At 39.2% G+C, this 22092-nt stretch overlaps 1 protein-coding gene across 7 annotated transcripts in view; it reads left to right on the top strand.

Moving 5' to 3' along the window:
- Positions 1 to 22092, top strand: part of pard3aa (par-3 family cell polarity regulator alpha, a) — an 881596-nt gene that overhangs the window by 641615 nt on the left and 217889 nt on the right. For all 7 annotated transcript variants that reach the window (XM_072253986.1, XM_072253983.1, XM_072253982.1 and 4 more), the window contains 2 exons: positions 13291 to 13521; positions 18103 to 18364. In XM_072253986.1, coding sequence (XP_072110087.1) covers positions 13291 to 13521; positions 18103 to 18364 — 493 coding nt within the window. The remainder of the gene's footprint in view (positions 1 to 13290; positions 13522 to 18102; positions 18365 to 22092) is intronic.

Genomic DNA, 22092 nt, shown 5'->3' with positions numbered 1-22092 from the left:
GTACTTTAAACAGCTCACTGTCTAAGTGAGAAGACCTCAGTGGTGGCAGGGTATTCATTAGACTCACATGCTGAGGGAAGAAGCTGTTACCCAGTCCGGCATTCATAGTCCCGATGTGCCTGTACCTCCTCCTAGAAGGTAGTCAGTCGAAGAGATTGTGGTAGGAATCCTGAACAATATTTCAGGTCCTTCACCTGCAATGCTCCCAGTAAATGTCACAAATAGAGGGGAGGGAATCTCCGGTGATCCTCTCAGCAGTTTTCACTATCCTTAGTAGGGTCTTGTGATCCGACGCCTTGCAGCTTCTGTAACACATAACGGTGCAGCCAGACAGGACACTCAATGGTGCTCCTGCATACAGTTATCAGAATGAAGGCGGGGAGCCTTGCACACCTCAATCACCCCAAAGTAAGACACTGCTGTGCCTTCTTGACTAGTGAGGAGGTGTTGTGGGTCCAGTTTAGATCATCCGTTATGTGAACACTAAGAAACATTGTGCTCTTCACTGTCCCCATGGCAGAGCCACTGATGTGCAATGGAGAGTGGTTAACCCGTGCCTTCTTGAAGTACACAAACGTTCCTTTTGTCATGTCCCTATTGAGACTCATTGTTGTTCTCACACCATTTGACAAGCCTCTCTACCTCCGTTCTGTGTAACAGACCCATTGTTGCAGATGAGGCCAGCCACTGTATCATCAGTGAACTTGATGGTGCAGTTTGAGCTGGAATTGGCAGTGCAGTTGTGAGTCAGCAGTGTGACCAGCAGCAGGGTGAGTACACAGCCCTGGGGGACATCAGTGCTCAGCATGATGGAGCTTGAGTTGTTACTGCCAACTTGAACTGACTGGGGTTTATCCACCAGGAAGTCCAAGATCCAATTACAGAGAGGGCTCTTGAGCCCCAATGAGGACAATTTGCCCACCAGCCTCTGAGGGATGATTGTGTTAAATGCCGGGTTGAAGTGAGTGAGCAACATCCTGGCAATATGAGGCATTGTTTTCCTGATAGGACAGAACGGGTTGGAGCACTGAGGCTTCAGCGGCTCCCCACTGAGGCATAAGCAGATCAGTTTGAGTGAGAGGTGAACTGGAGGGAATCCAGTGTAGCTGGAAAGTTTGATTTTATGCAATCTGTTACCAGTTCCTCAAAGCACTTCAGGATTGTTGAAGTCAGTGCCACTCGGCTGTTATTGCTTAGGTAAGTTACTGTTGCTGCTTTGGGCATCAGAATGATGGTAGCTGCCTTGAAGCCTGCAGGAACAGTGACTGTTTCGAAGAGATATTAAAGTTGTCCATTCAGACCTCAGCTAGGTGGCACAGTCCATCAGCCCCTGACCAGATATGTTGTCTGGCCCCACAGTTTACCCTCGCTGGGATCATGCTTACCTTAGCTGTGGCTGGACAAGGTGCCTGTTCCTCAGGGAGAGGGGTCTTTCCTCAAGATCACATCATCCATGGATCACTCCGCCATGGAAGGTCACAAATTTGGCTGTGAAAAGAGGAGGGTTGGGCATGGGGCTAGCAGCGCAATCCCTTAAAAATCTAGTGCCACAGAAATGCCAGCAGTTGCTCTAAAGACCTTATTCCTGGGAGAGAAAGGTACACCAAGAAGATGTGCTTCCCCCAGGACTCTGCCCACCTACTATCTGCAGCCTTTGCCCCAGTAGGGGTGATGAGGCAAACTACCACACCAACATCATTCCTTGCATCAAATCATTCATAGAAGGCATTCAGCCTATCAGGAAGGGAGTTGTTGCTGTTGCTGACCCTCAGGGTGGACTTGTATATCTTGCTGGGTTTCTATACCTTGCTACATTCGCTGCGTGGCCCTGGTGTCACAGAGGTGTCTGCGAATTTTCTGTGCATTCTCGTGTATTGCCTTCCTAATGGCACAGGAAAGCGTGGCTCCAGCTGACTTTAGAGTGGTTCTGTCCCCCAATCTGAAGGTGGCGTCCTGATCCCTAAGCAGTGCCTGAACCTCTGCAGTCAGCCATGGTTTCTGGTTTGCCTTGGCAGTGTGTTGTTTTATCACGATAATGTACTCACTGCTTGACCAATATTCCTTTGTTCAAGAAAGATAGAGTCATAGAATAGAAATAGGTTATCTGGTCCATGCCAAACCACTGACCTGCCTAGTCCCATCGACCTGAACCCAGACCATAGCCTTCCATGCTCTGCCCATCCGTGTACCTATAGAAATTTCTCTTGAAATCAAACCGGCATCCTCCTCTTGTGCTGGCAGCTTGTTCTACACTCTTACCACCCTCTGAGTGAAGAAGTTCTCCCTCTAGTTCCTCTTCAATATTTTACCTTTCAACCTTAACCCATGATCTCTAGTTTAGTCTCACCCAACATCAGTGGAAAAAACCTGCTTTACATTTACCCCATCTGTACCCCTTATAATTTTGTAGACCTTTATCAAATCTCCCCTCAATTTTCTATGTTCTAGGGAATAAAGTCGTGATCTATTCAATCCTTCCCTGTAACTCAGGTGCTCAAGTCCCGAAAACATCCTTGTCAATTTACTCTGCACGCTTTCAACCTTATTTTGATCCGCATCTTTCTTGTAAGTAGGTGACCAAAACTGCATAGAATAAGTGAAATTAAGGCTCACCAATAATTATACAACTTCAATATAACATCCCAACTCCTGTACCCAGTTCACAATACTCAGTACCACAAACTATATGGATCAGAAACAACAATTCCACCTCTCTGACGATCAACACTAATGTACCTTGGGGATATGTACTTAGCCCGCTGCTTAACTCTGTCTACATCCATGACTGTGTGGCTAGGCCCAGCTCAAATACCATCTAGAAAATTGCTGATGATACAACCATTGTTGGCAGAATTTTGAGAGAGATGAGAGAGCATGCACGAGTGAGTTACTGTAGATCAGCTAGTTGAGTGGTGTTGCACCAACAATTTTGTACTCAACGTCAGTAAGACCGAAGAACTAATTGTGGACTCCAGAAAGAGTAAGATAACGGAATACGTACCAATCCCTCATAGAGGTATCAGAAGTGAGCAATTTTAAATTCCTGGATGTCAATATCTTTGAGGATCTAACCTGGACCCATCATATCGATGTAGCTACAAAGAAGACACAACCGCGCTACATTTCATAAGCAGTTGAGAAGATTTGGTATATCTCCAAAAACACTTAAATTCCTACAGGTACACTGTGGAGAGTCATTCTAACCAGCTGCATCACTGTCCAGTATAGGGAGGGGGTGGTACTGCACAGGATCAAAGTAAGCTGAAGAGAGCTGTAAACTTATTCAGCTCCATCACAAGCACCAGCCTCCATAGTATCCAGGACATCTTCAAGGAGCGATGCCTCAAAGAGGCGGCATCCATCCTTAAAGACCCCCATCACTCAGGTCATGCCTTGTTCTCATTGCTGCCAACAGGAAGGAGGTGTAGAAGCTTGAAAGCACACTCAATAACTCATGAACAACTTTTTCTGCTCTGCTATCCGATTTCTGAACGGACATTGAGCCCATAAACACCAGCTCACTGCTTTTTTTACTTCTATGTTCGCACTACTTACTTAATTTAACTATTTAATAGATATATACTTACTGAAATTCACATTTTTTTCTCTTATTATATATTGCATTATACTGCTGCTTGCAAAATCAACAAATTTCAGGATATATGCCAGTGATATTAAACCTGATTTTGATTCTGGCTCATGAGGGCCATTGTGCCAAAATCTTTCTTTACAACCTTATCTATTGATGTCACCACTTTCTAGGAATTGTGGGTCTGTATATCCAGAACCCTTGGTTCTACAGCACTCCTCAGTACCCTACTGCACACCATATAAGATCTACCCTGGTTGGTATTCCCACAGTGCAATATTTCACTCTTGTTTGCTTTAAATTCCATCTGCCATTTCAGCCCATTTTTCCCACTGGTCCAGATCCCACTGCAAGCTTTGATAGTTTTCCTTACTCTCCACTACACCCCAATCCTTGTGTCATCTGCAAATTTACTGATCCTATTTACCACATTACCACGTTTACCACATTATCGTCCATATAATTATCCAAAGATAATCAGGATAATCCTGGGAATTATAGACCTGTGAATCTTAAATTAGTGCTGGGCAAACTATTAGAGTGGGTTCTTAGAGACAGGATTTATGAGCATTTGGAGAAGCATAGTCTGATTAGGGATGGGGCTTTGTGAGGGGCAAGTCATGCCTCATCAGACTGATTGAGTTCTTTGAGGTAGTGACTAAACAAATTGGGGAAGGTAGAGTAGTGGATGTGGTATATATGGATTTTAAGAAGACATTTGGCAAGTTTCCTCATGGTACGCTCATTCAGAGAGTCAGGAGGCATGTGATCCGGGGAAACTTGGCTGCCAAGTGCAGGTGAATGGGACTAGCTTAGATGGGAGTTTTGGTTGGCGTGGATCACATGGGCTGAAGAGCTTGTTTCTATGTTTTATGATTCTAAGTCCCCTTGCCAGACAATCTATGAGAGCAATAGAGTCCAGCTATACCAAAACCATGGCGAAAGTTTTATCACCGGACAGAGAAACAGCAGTGTTTGAGCTCCTAGCTGGTGTGCTGCAAGGAGACACTCTGGCACTCTATATCTTTATAATCGTCCTTGATTACGCTCTGCGTCAAGCTACCAAAGATCATGACATGCTTGGTTTTACCATAAAACCAGGACGAACCAAAAGGGTCAGACCAGTTACACTCACAGATCTCGATTTTGCAGATGACATAGTCCTGCTCTCTGACCAGATGGAGGAAGCACAGCAGCTACTGACAAGAGTGGAAATTGAGTGCAATAAAGTTGGACTTCACCGAAACGCTAAAAAGACAGAGTACATGGTGTTTAACTGTGCCGAAGGTACTCTCAAGACCATAGCGAATGATACCATTAAGAAAGTTTTTGACTACAAGTACCTTGGGTCAAGAATACTGAGTTCGGAGAAGGACATAAAGATACGGAAGGCGCTGGTGTGTAGGGCTATGAACGACATGAAGGAAATCTAGAAGTCAAACCTGACCAGAGGGCTTAAAAAGAGGATTTTCATGGCAGTCATAGAGTCCATTCTCATGTACGGATGCGAGACGTGGACATTCACCAAGACGATGCGAAAGTCTGCAGATGTTTACTATACACGAATGCTCCGGATGGCTCTTGATGTGAGTTGGCAATAGCACATGATGAACATCAAGCTCTGTAACAACCTACCGATGGTCACCACTAAAATCGAGGCGAGAAGACTGCAACTAGCGGGGCACTGTCTACGCCACCCCGAGCTACCTGCCAGCCTAGTCAGCATATGGGAGACCAAACATGGGAGGATGAACCCTGGGTGCCCTCCGAAGACTATGGTCAACACGCTCCTAGAAGACAGCGGCGCAGCTAATGTAGATGAACTGAACACACTGATGAGGGAGAGGGAGAAGTGGAGAGTCCGTCATCGTGCCCAACGCCAGCCCCCTAGGCCTGAGTCGACGTAGTAGTAGTCCCCTTGCACCACTTATTTCCAAACTCTCTCCCTATTTAGAAAATAGTCCACACCTTTATTTTTCAAAGTGCACAAACCCACAGTTCTCAACACACTATTTTTATCTGGATAGAATAGCTGGCCAACAGGAAATGAAGAGTCAGCACAAATGGACCTTCTCCTGGTTGGGAATATGTCATTTGTGATGTGCGACAATGGATGAAGGCGCCAGACATACTATTGTTAAATTTGCTATTAACACAAAAAATAAGATGGGAAATTAAGTTGTGCAGAGGGCAGTGACAAATGAGTATATGTGGGTTCATTGTGTAAGCAAAGATATGGAAAATGGCATGAAATTGTAACTATGGTTTGTTGAGAGTTGAATTACTTGACTTGGTTCTGGTCATCATACTATAGCGCAGGAGATAATGCCAGAGTGTCAGAATTATAGTTAAAAAGGGAGATGATTTGTCATGGGTTTTATTTTTGGAATATTGTACCCCGAGGAGAATTTTAATTGAGATATGCAAAACAATTAGAAATATTGGCAGGGTGAACATGAAGGAGCCAATTTTCTGGACACAGCGGTTACTAACAAGGAAACCATGTCGTTGGTTAATTGATGGAAAATTGAACAGACTTGTAGAAAATGTTTTTCACAAAAAGCAATGGAGCACTTGAACTCTCTTCCCAGAGAGGTGATAGAGGTAGAAATCCTCCATACATTTAGAGGACTAGCAGTGGAATTTTTTTGAGAAGGTTGGTGAGTGCTTGAGGAGTCATACCCAACCAAGCTAGATACTGAGAAAGATGGATAAGGGCCAGTTGGTCTCTGTGTCAGAAATGTCAATTTTTTTTGTATCATAGAACACAGTTGTATTTAGAAAATCTTGCCTGCTGGGAAGATTTATCCAAGGCATAATTGCTTTCTCTCATTAAAGAAGTACTTAACTGATAGCTGATTCTAATTTACTTTTCACTAATATTTATTTCCTGTGCTTATTCTTTTGCTTTGAAGTAATAATCTTGTTTTATGCTAAATCTCCAACCTTGGTATTTTATAGGCGATGAGGTTCTCGCATTAATTGTTTTCTTTCTTGTCTGTAATGCTTGTGGTTTTCTAATGTATCCTCTTATGTTAACCTCTTGAGAACAGCATTGCTCTTCTCTGCTACCTCTAATTCAGGTATCCATTTGTGTGAAGATAATTCAGACTTAAGCTCGAAGTATGGTTAAAAATGAAGGCTGTTAAAGAGATACTGAACTATATAAAATATTGAAGTGGCATAAGATAAAACCGAGAATGAAGTTTCAAAGCAAGACAGAAAAGTAGGACAATATGATTTGAATATAAATTAGAGAGAAGTGAATTTAATACAGATACTTGGAAGATATTTTTCAAAGAATGATTCATATTTGGTTTAATCTTTTAGGGATGTTAACAAATTGTCAAGGCAGCATAAAGGAATGTTATTCTCGTTATAAACTACATTCTATTGAACTTCTTAGGTTTCTAAACTAGGTTATGTGCATTCATTATGCTATGTGTGCCACCACTTGTTAAGCCTCTTTCTAAGTCTGCCTTTCGAGCTCCGTCTGCCTGCTTACAGCAGATTTTTTTTTATCTCGTATGCAATATTTAAAATTTAAATTCAGAGTTGATATTTGTCTCAATTAAATCCTTCCCCAAATCTTTTAAGTCATATCTTCCTGCTGCTGTCTTTATTGTTGTGTCTTCAGCAAAATTTACTTACTTGTGCTCCTTTTTGATTTCCTGGTCATGAATGTACATTAAAAAAATCGAAGATCCAACCACTCTCTTGGGGCCCCACTTAATAATGCCTTCTCTCACCAGTCCTTCCACATGCAGTTGTATGTAAGGTTGCTGGTCACACCTTTTCACTATAAAGGACTGTTCTGTTTTGAAAATGAATCATGGTTGAAGGAAAACCACTCAGAATATGAAATTAATAATGTTTTTTGTTTACTTATTATTAGCATTAACTAGATTGAAGAACTGAAAACCTGTTGAAAGCAATTTCTGAAAGCCTGACTGAAACCAGTTTTGAAGTTCTATGGGCTTCAGTGTTAGTAGATTCAAGCTAGATAGTCTGTCATACTTCTTTCGTTATTATTTGTTTTAAATTTAATTGTAGGAGTTTACAGCTCTGTGTACACCTTCACTTGGTGATGATCTTGATGAAGCTAGCTTCATGTTCAGAGTAAACCAATCAGTGAGCTTTGTGTACTGGGGCTGAGATGAAAAGCAGTACAGATGGAGAAGTGATTACTGTAGAGACCATGAAATAATGGAAGAGAAATGATTCAAGTGAAATTCGCTAAATATTTTAAAATCTGCAGGCTGACAGAGTTTTTTGATAGAAGACACTCATTTACTTATTCCGTTACTTGAAAACTATTTTGCGGTCACTTAATTTCAGTGACGCACTGGTTTCAAAGGTGGATTTGATTTGATTTCACACGATGAATTTGAATAAAAAATATTTAGTTACGTAAATGACTAAAAATTAGACATGCATGAAAATTTGTTCAGCTCCTACTAAAGTTTTAGAGATGCAGTATACAGCATGGTAATAGGTCCTTTGACACTCTGAGTCTGTGCAAAACACTAACCACCCATTTACCGTAACTCTACCTTAATCTCATTCTCTCTACATTTTATTAACTACCCTCAGATTACCCTATTAGCCTTCACAGTTGGGGTAATTTACAAGTGGTTAATTAACCTACCAACCCACATGTATTTGGGATGTGGGAGGAAGCCATTGCGGTCACGTGGAGAATGCAAACTCCACACAGACAATGCCCAAGGTCAGGTCTCTCGTGCTCTGAGACATCAGCTCAATTAGCTGCACTATTCTGCCATGACTGTGTTGCAGCTGAAGCAAAAGTAGGGCTGCAGCAGTTCATTTGCTAATAAGGAAGCTTTGGCTGAGCCGTGCAGGAGCTTAAGTTCTGAGTTCAAGGAATTATCTGTTACTAAGAGATTCACACAACCCTAAAACACCAAGAAAAAAAGATTATTTCCTCAAAGCTAGGTGTGCAGATTCCGAACTGGTCTATTGTAAATTCTTGCTTCATTCCTTCAGAGATTTGAACTTAAATGGCCAGAGGTTAAAAGCCATGCCCTTAACCACTAAGCCACCTGCGACTTGCAAGATAAATATTTAATTTCAGTTTTAGTTACAGAAAAATGGTGAAACAGATGTATGCTAATTTGAACAGTGTTTCTTGCAACAGTATTGCATCCACTGTGAAAATTATAAGATATTTTTATTTGGTCCTTGGTTAATAAGTGCATGAATTTTTGATACCTTGAATAAAACACAGGTATGTCAACTGAAATATTTTTGTAAAATTATTGACAAAAATACTCTGACCTAAATATTTTTTCAGCGATATATTTCCTTAATCCCTTAAACTTTGAGGTGTTTTTGAAATAACTACAAACTGGTTTATTTATTATCTTAGTGATTGAATTTTGTTTTACTAACATTCCGACAAAATGCTAAGAAGCAAACTTACTGCCACTTGAACAGGCTTCATTTAGCGCTTCACGAAACACATCCAGGTGTCATGGCCACATTAAGTTGGCTCTTAGATTGTTGCTTGTTTTTTTTTCTGTGGCAAGTTTCTTTTGTGGAAGAAAAGTGAAGATAAATGGGCCATAAGTGGGATCCACTGTCTTCAGATCCATTGATTGGCACTTGTTACGGTTGAGACCGAGTGAAATTTAAGTAAATGCGTGTGTATAAATATTGTTTTTTAAGCTGCTGTGTTAAATCTAGCCAAAAACATAGAAGGAATTGTTTTCCTAGATGTTGTTTCACCATAAGTTACCCGCTATCAACCAGTTGTGGAATTTCCTGACATCTGCTGTGCACCTGAATATAGACACACAAATGCTGGTGTCAGTCGCAAGCAACTTCTGTATATTATTTTGGCAACTAGTTGCTATGATTTTTTGACAACATGCAGAATGAAGCAGCATTTATTTCTATGTAGTAAGTGGGCATATTAAAATAAGTAAGCATATTGAACAGCACTTTTTTACTGCTGCCCCCTGGCTCCCTGCAAATACAGATGAGGGACTTCATAACATATTTGTTGAAACCTGATATATGGGTTTAACCTTTAAGATTTGTGCATGACATGGGAATGAAGAAGCAAGGCAAAGTTAAGATTTTTTTAGTAGTTCGTCCTTTCTATGATAAAATTTCTATGTAACAACAAAAAGCAAAAAGAACTTGATGTGTCACTTTGGTCTCACTGATATCGCTCAGAGTTCATCATGCTCATTTTTAAAAAAATTCCCTTCTATCCTTAGCCAGTTTCCTGGATTAAAGTATTTTTCTTTACTTGATGGGAATAAGTTTATTAAAGATAATGAGGCAGGTATGTGTTTTGTGAACCTAGCCACAGGAAGGTAAATGGACATACAGCTAAAATTTCATCCTCATTGATGCTGAGTTATCTGGCTTCTTAGCATAATCTTGTTCATGTTGGAAGGGATGGAAATAACTAACCTCATAAGTTAAAATGACTTGATTGATGATGTTGCTGCAGCAGCATCGTAACAGAGATTAATTAACTTCCCTAATGCAGTTTAATTTGGTACTTCTAATTACTGTTTATACTGTAAATATTTATTAAAAAGATTACCTTTACCAGTCACCAGACATAAGGGAACATTTTACCCCTTGTTTAGATTGGACTGAAATTCAGATTGCTTTGGTCCATTTAAAAATGAGCACTTGTTCTTATCTTTTAACTGCTCTGCACACCCAATTAAAAATGGCACTTTGCTGAAGTTGGGGAAAATGGCTGAAAAGATGTTTTAGAGATTGCAAAATACTAAATGAACTTTCTTCTGGAAGCACCCCGTCTCTGATGTGGCAGTTACCTGCAGAAGACACATGTGCCTCTCTACTTGTAAATGCTCATTGGGAGGTGAGGATGACATGACGATAATTTAAGCAACTGTTGGTTAGAGGCAAGAACAGTCATGGTGGAATTGAGCAGTTTTTAAAATAAGAATTGTACAATCAGAAGACTGACAAAATATAGCCCAGGATCAAAGACAATCTGGTAAATTATGCCTGCGCCAGCTCTGTGGAACTGTTAGATGGCTCTGTTACACACCTTTTCTTTCCTTGTGGTCCTGAAAACCTTTTTTTCATAATATGAAGCAAAAAAATAGACTAATAAAATGCATAGTTCTGAAGGTCCTCCCCCCACCACCTGGCCCTTCACGCTCGCATGCATGTATGTGTACAGACACACAGACATACACACACACACACAACATCCCCACAGCAAGGACGAGTTTCTGTGCGTTCCTTTTGCACCCTGTGGAAATCATCAAGTTGACATTTTAGCTCCTCTGAATGGCTGTGTTATTGAAACATTGTGTGGGAGCTGAAAACATTAAACTGAATGTTGTATTGCCTAGAGACAAAAGCAAAAAATATTATCCTATGTTGTAAATCTCTTCTATAATCATGAAGCCACAAAAAACAGCCTTTTGTTTTTGTTCAAAGTAACAATCATCCCTCTCCTGTTGGGTTACCTCAGATTTCAAGTTCCCTTTCCCTCCCATTTGACGAGGTTCCACACGGTAGGCTTATTCAGAAAGTCAGAAGTCATGGGATCCAGGGAAGTTTGACCGGGTGGATTCAGAATTGGCTTGCCTGCAGAAGGCAGAGGGTGGTGGTGGAGGGAGTACATTCGGATTGGAGGGTTGTGACTAGTGGTGTCCCACAAGGATCAGTTCTGGGACCTCTACTTTTCGTGATTTTTATTGACGACCTGGATGTGGGGGTAGAAGGGTAGGTTGGCAAGTTTGCAGATGACACCAAGGTTGGTGGTGTTGTAGATAGTGTAGAGGATTGTCGAAGATTGCAGAGAGACATTGATAGGTTGATATGGGCTGGGAAGTGGCAGATGGAGTTCAACCCGGAGAAGTGTGAGGTGGTACACTTTGGAAGGACAAACTCCAAGGTAGAGTACAAAGTAAATGGCAGGATACTTGGTAGTGTGGAGGAGCAGAGGGATCTGGGGGTACATGTCCACAAATCCCTGAAAGTTGCCTAAACAGGTGGATAGGGTAGTTAAGAAAGCTTATGGGGTGTTAGCTGTCATAAGTCAAGGGATAGGGTTTAAGAGTCGCAAGGCAATGATGCAGCTCTATAACACTCTGGTTAGGCCACACTTGGAGTACTGTGTCTAGTTCTGGTCGCCTCTCTATAGGAAGGATGTGGAAGCATTGGAAAGGGTACAGAGGAGATCTACCAGGATGCTGCCTGGTTTAGAGAGTATGCATTATGATCAGAGGTTAAGGGAGCTAGGGCTTTACTCTTTGGAGAAAAGGAGGATGAGAGGAGACATGATAGAGGTAGACAAGGTATTAAGAGGAATAGATAGAGTGGACAGCCAGCGCCTCTTCCCCAGGGCACCACTGCTCAATACAAGAGGACATGGCTTTAAGCTAAGGGGTGGGAAGTTCAAGGGGGATATTAGAGGAAGGTTTTTTACTCAGAGAGTGGTTGGTGCGTGGAATACACTGCTTGAGTCAATGGTGGAGGCAGATACACTAGTGAAATTTAAGAGACTACTAGACAGGTATATGGACGAATTGAAGGTGGGGGGTTATATGGGAGGCAGGGTTTGAGGGTCGGCACAACAATGTGGGCTGAAGGGCCTGTACTGTGCTGTACTATTCTATGTTCTATGTTCCCCTCCACCCACCACACAGAGAAGTTAAAGGAATGGCTCCTTTTAAGCAATAGGTGATGATGTTGGAAGTTTCTTTTAGTTGTACATGACATCAATCAAAAGTAGCACAGGGAAAAAGTAATTCTAGCAGGTTTCAATGTCACTTACCAACAAGTTTTTGAGTGAAGGTGATGGTACTTACAACCTTTGCTTGCTATCCAGAGTTTTGTAAAGTCACTGGCCTAAAACTAGAGAGAGTTGTAATGTTATACCCTGTAAATCTTTCTTTCCAGCAAGATGATTTCAGTTACTCTGGCATTCATCTTGTGCTATAGAAATAGTATAGATGTATTTTAAGTCTAAAACTTTGTTGAACCATGTCCTCTGGGGATTCTGAAGGCAGTTTTCTATGATACCACGGAGATGGCTTTGCCTACGACCACCCAGCCACAGCACTCCCATGTTTACTTATATTATCCATCTTTGGTTTTATTCTCTGCTGGGAGCATAAGTTCATAATCCAAATGAGTGTCCCAGTGGAATACTGTGACAAGTATAAACTTGTACTTTGACTTGAAGTTCACGTTTCTGGGAAGCTCTAGTTACTGAGTCCTCATAATGCTTGCTGGGACTTTGAGAAAACTGAAGCCAGACTTTAATACAGAAACAATCACCAAGTGGACAGGTATTTTAATCAGTAACCAAACACCAGGGTAATGGCAACAGTTAACTTTTGGAAACTTTCCATCAGTTTATATCTTATGAGCAGTAACTGTCAAATCAACTTTTAAATGAAAACTAAACAAGGACTCCAGTCCCAGTGTTTCACATCTGTCTGAATTTTAATAGTACAGCACTGCTGAACAGTCACACACATTGATAAAGAATCTATATCACTCCAGAGCAATGAACCTATAGAGGCCTGCAAATGAATACAGTGAACATTATCCAGATTACATGTGAACAACCCCAGGGACTTGCATGACATGTGATGAATACCAAATATCTAGATTTGGTTCTCAATTAACAGAGCAAACTTAATTAACAACTTTGCATCTTGACCTCCAAGGCTCGTCGACCAGGGATGTTGGGCCTTCATTAGGGCTGAAGAAATCAAGCTCATTAGAAAGTCTGCAGACAGCAGTTGCTGAGGTAACTTTGAACAGTGATATTCCTTTCCATCGTCCACGACCCCGCATCATCCGAGGAAGAGGTTGCAACGAAAGTTTCCGGGCTGCCATTGACAAATCATATGATAAACCAGCAGAAGATGATGATGACGATGAAGGAATGGAAACATGTATGTAATGAAACTGATTACAGCAATTTACTTGTAGACTAAGTAGAATGATCATTAATGTTGCTGTCTATTTAGATCCACTGAAGGGAAAATTGTTGAGGTGTTCTTACTTGGAGTTTTAATTAGCATTATGTAGTATATTTTGTGCAGTTTATATTGTATCACATGCATTACTCAAGAATTCCTCAGGAAAATTTTTAGTTGTCAACTTCACATCTCATGCTGCAAAATTGCTGGCAATTGTAAATCCGAGATGAGGCTAAGGGTGAAATTTATTGCACACAAGCATATAATTGAGCAAAGAGTGTACCTGGCTCTTCCTGCTGCCGGATTGTTTGAATGTGCAAATTTTTTTTTTGTTGGAGACCTTTGTTTGCTGATGTTGGATAGAACTGAAGATATCAGTCGCACCCCACCTGATAGGAGGAGGTACCAAGCAACATGACGACTCAAGCTGTCAATTGTCTATTAGGGACAAATGTCTTCACTCTGAGAGTGGTCGAGGTGAATAGCATCGAGGTATTAAAGGAGAACCTAGAGAGATTAATGAGAGTGAAGTGAACTGAAAGTTATGGTGAAAATAATATGGTAAGATAAAATAAAAGGGAATTTGTCTTTCTTTGACTTAGCAACTTGAATTTTGAAACTGTTTAGTTTTACCAAAGAAGTTTTCTGTGGTAAAACTAAATAAGTAAATTGAAGTCTACCTAATTATTGAATATAGGCTTATCACTAAAGATAAGATCATGATGTTCATCTTAATGTCATTTTGCACTCTGGATTGTAGTCTGGTTTTAAAAATGTAACAAAATCGTATTAGGCTGTTAGCCATAACATTGAGAGAAAAGCATTCTCACATAATTGTGCTGAAAGAGTCTGTTTTAATGTAATTATTCGTCAATCATAAATGTGAAATGCTTCAGAGTAACTTGACCCTTACAGTGAATTCTGGATGTCGAGGACACATGAACAGAATGGTAGACGAGTTTTGTTGGGCTCCAGGAATATTATTTCCCCTTTCAGAGTGCAATTAAATGATAATGCTACCTGCCAGTTAGTTTGGCAAAGTAGGGATTTTTTGAAGGCTTGCTCTCCAGTAACATCTGAGTGGGCAGGAAAGAAGATTTAAAATATTCCCTTTTAAAAGTCATTTCCTGACTTGTCCTTTAATTCAATGTAAAGCATTAAATTAGATGCTATGTACTAAATGCTACAATTGATTTTTTTTGTATTTAATTCTTATTTTGGAAAACATAGAATTTAGGAGTGTTTGTGATATATATATATATATATATGTGTGTGTGTGTGTATATATAAACACATATCTTACAATAAGCATGCAAGATTTTGAAAGATCATGCTTCTGTTTATTTGATGTACTGAAGTCTGAAACTTCCTTGATTTTGAAGCTGTTTAAAGTAGCCAAGGAACCCTGAGCATAATGTAACGTTTTTAGTTGGTGCCAATTCATTTTTAAAACTTATTCTGTTGAAGATAGATAATGTTATACTACCTGAGTTGCACTGTTTCAATTTTTTTTATATACTGGAAATGACAACAGTTACTAGCTGAATTATTGTATCAAAGTAGGAGATATGTTTGCCCTTATATAGTACAAGAGCCCCAAGAGAGATGAGATTGCAATTCCTCACTTTACTTGAGAGCAAATCATTAGGATCAAGAAACATTAGTGAGATACTGAATCACTGGGTTCTCATTTTCAAATATTACACACTATGTATTAACTGAAGCTTAAATAACATTGTACATGTTTTACGTGGTTGTGTATCTGATTTATCAGAACAAATGAGAACTTCTGTAAAAATGATGTGTTGAAATGAAAGTGAAAAAATTGTAACTCCTTAAAAATGGCTGAGATGCAAATGTTACTCAACATGAAATATATGTGATTAAACCATAAAAGTTTTCTTTTCATAAACTGATGAGGGCCTTAGTATGACAGTTTGATTCTGCCCAACTAGTGCAGTGCTTTCCTATAATGAGGATTTTACATTCTTTTGATTTATTCCTCTCAAAGCAGTTTCTTTGACATTATGCTTTGACAGTGCACAGGTTTGTTACTTTAAAGTCTGCTGCACTTTATTACATCTTTGATCGGTTTGCCTACTTTTCACACTTTTTATGTTGATTTTTTCCCCAAATGTGTGAAACTTCATTGCTGCCATCATCTTAAAATAATATATCTCTTTGCAGTTCAATGTCAATGCAGTCCGGGGAAAACAATAGTGTAGGACCAAAAGCTGACGTGGAGTGGAAGAAAGGTGGTGAGAATGACCAAGGAGGTTGAGAAGGTAGAGAGGCAGGGACTGCAGCTAGGAATTCCACCTGGGAAGCTGGCTATAGTGCTGTAAACAGTGACATAAAACTGGAGAAGGAAAAGTGATGAATTATATTGTACAGTTAGTTGATTTCAGAGATTGAAGGATGAGGAGCAAGTAGTGATTCTATAGGACAAGATCATCGAAGGATTTGAAGACACGGACAAGGATTTAAAGTCTCTTGAAGAGAAATTAAACTACTGCCTATGAACAGAATTGCAGAAAAATTGGTGGTTAGCAAAGTGTATTAAAAATATTTCAAGTGATCACGAAATGATTCCTGACAAATATACAACTTCTAAGGTGAGAATTTTCGTCCCTCCCACCCATTTCTGAATCTCCTGTAACTTTTTTTTAATCCTACCCAAACATAATTCTGTCTGCCCCTCGATAAATCTGAAATTGATCAAATTCCCCTTTGAATGCCTCAACTACTTGGAATTTACTGCTTTTGCAGGCAGTCTATTCTCGCAGTTGATGATTGAGCATTCAAGTTAGTCTTTATTCTGTGTTTGTCTTGTAGTTTTCCCACCTGGTGTCTCAGTTATATTTGCTGCTGATGTCTTGATGACTTTCCACAACAAAAAATCTTCACAATCATCCATTTGATTCCTGACACTTGGAAAAGCTTTGATTATGTTGCTCATTTTAATCAAATTAAAGTTCACCTTCCAAATTTGTCCTTGTTTGTCTTTGATTTTAATCACTCTATGACTCCTGGTTGTTCCCCGAGCAGCTGGGCCCAATCTCTGTAAATTTTTTTCCTTTGATTTCACTATCTCGCCACATCTCTCATCCTTTTTAGAAATTCCTTAAATCCTGCAAGCTTTTGACCAAGCTGTTTTTCATATTTCCTTACAGAATTTAGTATTGTATTTTTTCATTAAAATTTCCTGCAGAGCAGTTTAAGATGTTTTACTTTAAGCTCCCGTGCAAAATCAAGTTTATAACATTGATGATGTTAGCTTCCCTTCAGTTATGAGCATACAGAAAGATCTTTTTTTGTTAGTTGCCCTTGGCTTAGTTTTATAATGTACTTACACTCGTCCGTAACAGTTCTTTGCACATCCAGCTCAATCATTACTGTAAACTGATCAGGATTCCCGCATTCTCGTCAGTTTTGGGTCAAGAAGTTGCACCAATGCAATGGATCTATTACAATACCCCAGAAAGTTTATTTTCTATCATCATCTGAGGAAAGTTTGAGTTTCATGACTTCAGATGTGCCCTATTACAATGTAAAAGAAGCTCTCCTGATCCTTTGCGTTTGCTAGGTTAAATTAAGCCCTGCTATCACAGGGGCAGTATTTCAGTTGCCAGTTTGTAGATGGTGGAAAGCCACAGGTTATAGCAAAGATTGTTATAAAATATGTGTTTAAATGGTGAGGTAGGAACGACCCTGCAGTTTTTTTGGTATTTCAGGAAACTGGATCGAACAAGTGATGCTAGAAAATGCTAAATGCTGGAAACCCAATATAAAACAAAATGTAAAGAAGGAAAGAAATGGAATTATCATCTTGGGTTGATAAATTCTGATGAAAGATCATTGTTTCAGAAGCATCATTGACTTGAAGTGTTAACTCTACTCCCCCCACTGTCTCTCCCACAGAGGCTGCACAAGTGTTTACAGCATTTTCAGTTTAATTCCAAAGAGCTGATGTCATTTGTGTTGTTAGAGGGATAAACCAAGATAAAACTTCTGAAGAACTATTGATCCTCTTCATTTGGTACCACAGGGTATTTGATGTCCCCTAACCCAATAGAAAGAGCCCCCTTTTAATGTTTAATTTGAAGAGCAAACTCATTCAGTCCTGCACACACACCAATTTAGACTTTGTGCAGGGCCTTGAACCCATTGCCCTCTGCTACAGGTCAGAAAGTGAGACGCTTAAACAGCAGAGTTGTAAACTAAATTTCAGGTTCAGTTCCCTTGCTGAATTTGCTGACATGGTCTGGGTGAGAATTGGTACCGAGTTTACAATGGGAACGTAAATGCTGACTACTCTGAAGTGACACCCCACTACATGATGAGCAAGGGAAAAAATTAGTGCCCTCGGGCATTCCCTATTGTCATTTAACCTGTCGGTGCCAATTTAGCAGTTTCACCATTGGTGGTTCTGGAGCCAGTTTAAAAATCTTGCCATTTTTAATAATCATGCTTGTGGGATTTTTTTTCTAAGTTGATCTTAGTTTGGATTTTTAATACCTTTATGAACATTAATGTTTTACTTTTTATTCACAGTGGAGGAAGACACCGAAGAGAGTTCTAGATCAGGTAGAGAGTCTGTATCAACAGCAAGTGACCAACCGTCTTTGGCCAGTGGGCAGCAGTTGGGCACAGTGGAGAAACAGGTCAATGGTTCAAAAGCCAAAGAGGACAGAAAGAAAGAAAAGTCTGGAAAAGAGAGAGAAAAGAAGAAAGACAAAGAGAAAGAGAAGGAAAAGGACAAAGAGAAGAATAAAGCAAAGAAAGGGATGTTGAAAGGTCTTGGAGATATGTTCAGGTAAAAAAAAAGGCACTCTCTTTCAAGTAGCAATGAAATATTGGTCATTGCTTTTATAGCAAGTGTTTAGCCCTGTTTCATGTATTTACTGTGGATCTTAAGAACTGAAGTGATTTATTTGTAGTGCCCTTAAGCTGTAGAGTGTATGGAGAAATACTGTATACTTGGTAGTAATACTTTTACTTGTTCTACTGCCAGGACATCAGCATATTTTAGAATTGCACAATGGTCTGCCATTTCATTTGGCATGAAGGAGGAAAGCTAATTAATGTTTGAGTAAACATTTATTCATTTAAAAAATCTACACCCAGCTTTCCACAATATACATCAGCAAGAAGTGATCTCTGCAAATGGGAACTAATATAAGGAAATTAAGAATTTTTTTGAACTTTTCATTCTCTGATGTCACTTTATGTCTGTCTGCATTGAGATAATTTTATGTTTGTTAATCTATTTTATGTCTGTGTGCAAGAAAATTTAATAATTTAACAAATATTGAACTCAGAAATATTGTCTTTCATTTAATTGATGTAACCTACTTTGTAATTCAAGATTGTTTAATGCCATTTCCAGTGCACAAGTGTAAAGGAAAATGAAATAATTAACATTCCAGATCTGATGCAGTGCAAAAAAACATAATAAGATAAAGAACACTATAGTTAAAAAACACAATAAATATAAATACATAAGATAGCTTATATACATACTTTAATTGTATGTACATAAAGTGAGATTAGACACTGTAGATAAGGTGACTAGCAGGAAATTATAAAGTAGTGGTGGTGGAATCGGTTAATGCGAGGAAGTATTCATCAACCTCCACCCACTAACAGAACAAATGTTAGTTTTTCATGAATTTTACTTTTTAAATATTTCTTTTTGATGGCTTTACATTACGTGTACCATTTGAAAGAAATGGTGAATGGATTTAGTTTCACCAGCACAACATAGCATATACGTGGTAAGTCCCAATGCTTTGCAAGGCTTAAGCCATTCTGTGTAGAATTTCTGGATGATTAATTTGTGCTTAAGTGGACTGTTCTTGATTGTGGTTTGTCATTTATTGGAACAGAGTAAAATTGTGCTCAACAGAGAAATTGGTAGCATTAAAATGCTGCAATTATAATTATTGATCTATAACAAAAATGCTTAGTCTTTGCAAAACATACATATTCTTCTTTGTTCAAACTCTAATTATCCAAGCAGCACGTCTCCTATGTACTATCAGCTGGTTTATTTAAGCAAATAATTTTTTTATGCTTTTTAAAAACAAGCAATCTTAAGATGGCTTCCAAAGACAGAATTTTTAGAACTAGTGATTTCTGTTTAGAGCCTGTGTTTTCTCTTTATAGTGATTGAATTTGATAGCTTCTATACATGCACCCACATAATGTGCTGAAGTCTTCATTTCTCAATTAAAATCACAGGTTTTTGTGGTTGAATCTTCATTAAGTCACAGTATTAGCAGCTAAATCCCAGTAGAGGAAGCATGATACCGTGCTCCCACTTTAGCTCGGAATCATTATTGTGAGTCTCCCAGATGGATTTGCTGGAAGACATGAAGGTATAAACTTGAGAAATGATTATGCTTTTATTTTGCCATTATGATGAATTTTCAGGAAGGCATGGAATGAAGCAAGCTCAGGGGGATTGAAATTAATTGCAACCAAAAAGAAAAGCTGTATTAGACATTTTAAAAACATTGCCAGAACACCTGTACTTGCCCATTATTTTTGGAAGGCAAGTGATTGAAGCACTTAGGTGAAATGCTGTGAGCACATTAAAACTTTTATAGCCTAATCTCTTCAGTGCTAAAGGACAGTGAACTGTCAGTTCAGTATGTATATTGCCATAAACAAGCACTGATCAGTTTGAGCAAGGGGCAAAATAAAAGCCAGGTTATAGTCATCTAACTTGGTTTGGTAAAAAATATCAAACCTGTTTGCTTTCTAGTATCTACAATTTTTTTCTGTAGTTGGGATTATCCGATATTGCACAATAATTTACCCAAGCCCCTCCCAAAATCTTTTTTCCATATAAAAGGACCCCACTGTGACTTTAAAAGAAGCTTCTGGGTAATAGCACAAGTTTGTATTAGGAATCTCCTCCAGAGCTGCATTTTCAGGTAAGGGTTGTGTTGAACCATCAAGGGCTTGCACACCAAAAAGCATAAATATCTAGAGCAGCATACACACAAAGTGCTGGAGGAACTCAGCAGGTTGGCAGCATCGATGGAAAAGAATAAGCAGTCAGCGTTTTGGGCCAGGAACCTTCTTCAGAACTGGAAAGGAAGGGGAAGTTGCCAGACTTCAGGTGATGTGACTTTGGCTGTCTTGCTTTCTTTTGCCTCTCGGTAATCTCAGATACCCCCAATGTTGAGATCGGGGCTCTGTGGAGGCTGTAACATCCAAAATTATATACAGAATCCCTAAGACTTTTGCACAGTACTGTATATAGTGTTCACAAGAAAAATATAAGTCAAACATAAATTATGCACTATTTTTACCAGAGAGTTCATAATTAGAATAGAAAAGAAGTTGACTTTAGTGCAAAGTGATTGAAGCAGCCATAGTTTTGCTGAGATGAAGTAATTGGGATTGTGCCGGTTGGTTCAAGGACTGCATGGTTTGAGGGAAGTGGCTATTCTTGAACTTGGTGGTGTAGAACTTAAGTCTTCTGAACTTCCTGCCCAATGGTAGCTGCGAGAAGTGGAAGTACAAAATTCAAATGAAAGCTGGGGTTTTCCTTGTAATCAAGGGTTAAGATGGAGTTTCATAATATATTTTTAAGTTTTATAACATTTGGAGCTGTTTAAAATGTTCTGGACTAATGATGACTGAAGGATGCCCTCACCTGGATGTTATTATCTTTGGCAATGCAAACGCCAAAGGTGCTTCAACACTGTACAGCTTACACATGCGTTTCAGGTTTTTGTGTTATTGTAATACAGCTACTAAATTCTTCAGTCTTCTTCGACACTACCAACGTGACGCAGCCTGATTACCTTGGTGCAGAAAAGAAGAATATAGTTGTTAGTTAATAATCACATTTGTGTGGAGCAGTTACGCTGCATAAAAGAAGCTGGTGAATGACAAGAAAAACAAATTGGATACAAAATGCATTTAATTAAAAAAATATCATTATAGTTAGGGGAACATGGTGTTCGTACAGGTTCATTAGGTGTGTGTAACCAGTGCCTCTTCTGATTGGTTAAACAGATGAATATCCATGGTGATGACCAGAGTTGCCAGCTTTGACTAGTGGTTGCTATGGAAATCATGTTGATCTGGACAGTAAACTAGCTGATCAGCACACATAGTATCTTTGTGCATTATTGCATTTTTTTATTATCTTATTTCATGCACAAAGACTGCTAATTTTTCATATGAAGTATATCCAATTAATCCAAGTCAATGATTAATTGAGAATTTTAAAGGAGTATTTCTTTAAAGGATGTTTTATTTCATGCACTAATTTCATTATACTTACCCAGTAAAAAAAACAAAATATGACCTTTCCTACATTGAGGCTCTTAGGAAAGGGTTCACAGGTTTAGAATCATGTTACAAATAACAGCTTAATTTTCTTTGTGTAGTTCGTGTGTGTGTGTGTGTATAGTGCATTTGTATCTATGTAGTATGGCCATTGTGTAACCTAAAATTTTAGGCAAGGTTCCATGACGAGTACCATTTGAAATCAAGTAGACGTTGCAAATGAGAAAAGTTTGA

The sequence above is a fragment of the Mobula birostris genome, chromosome 3 (assembly GCF_030028105.1).
Source record: "Mobula birostris isolate sMobBir1 chromosome 3, sMobBir1.hap1, whole genome shotgun sequence".
NCBI classification, from domain to species: Eukaryota; Metazoa; Chordata; class Chondrichthyes; order Myliobatiformes; family Myliobatidae; genus Mobula; species Mobula birostris.
This window is presented reverse-complemented; position numbering and strand designations above follow the sequence as displayed.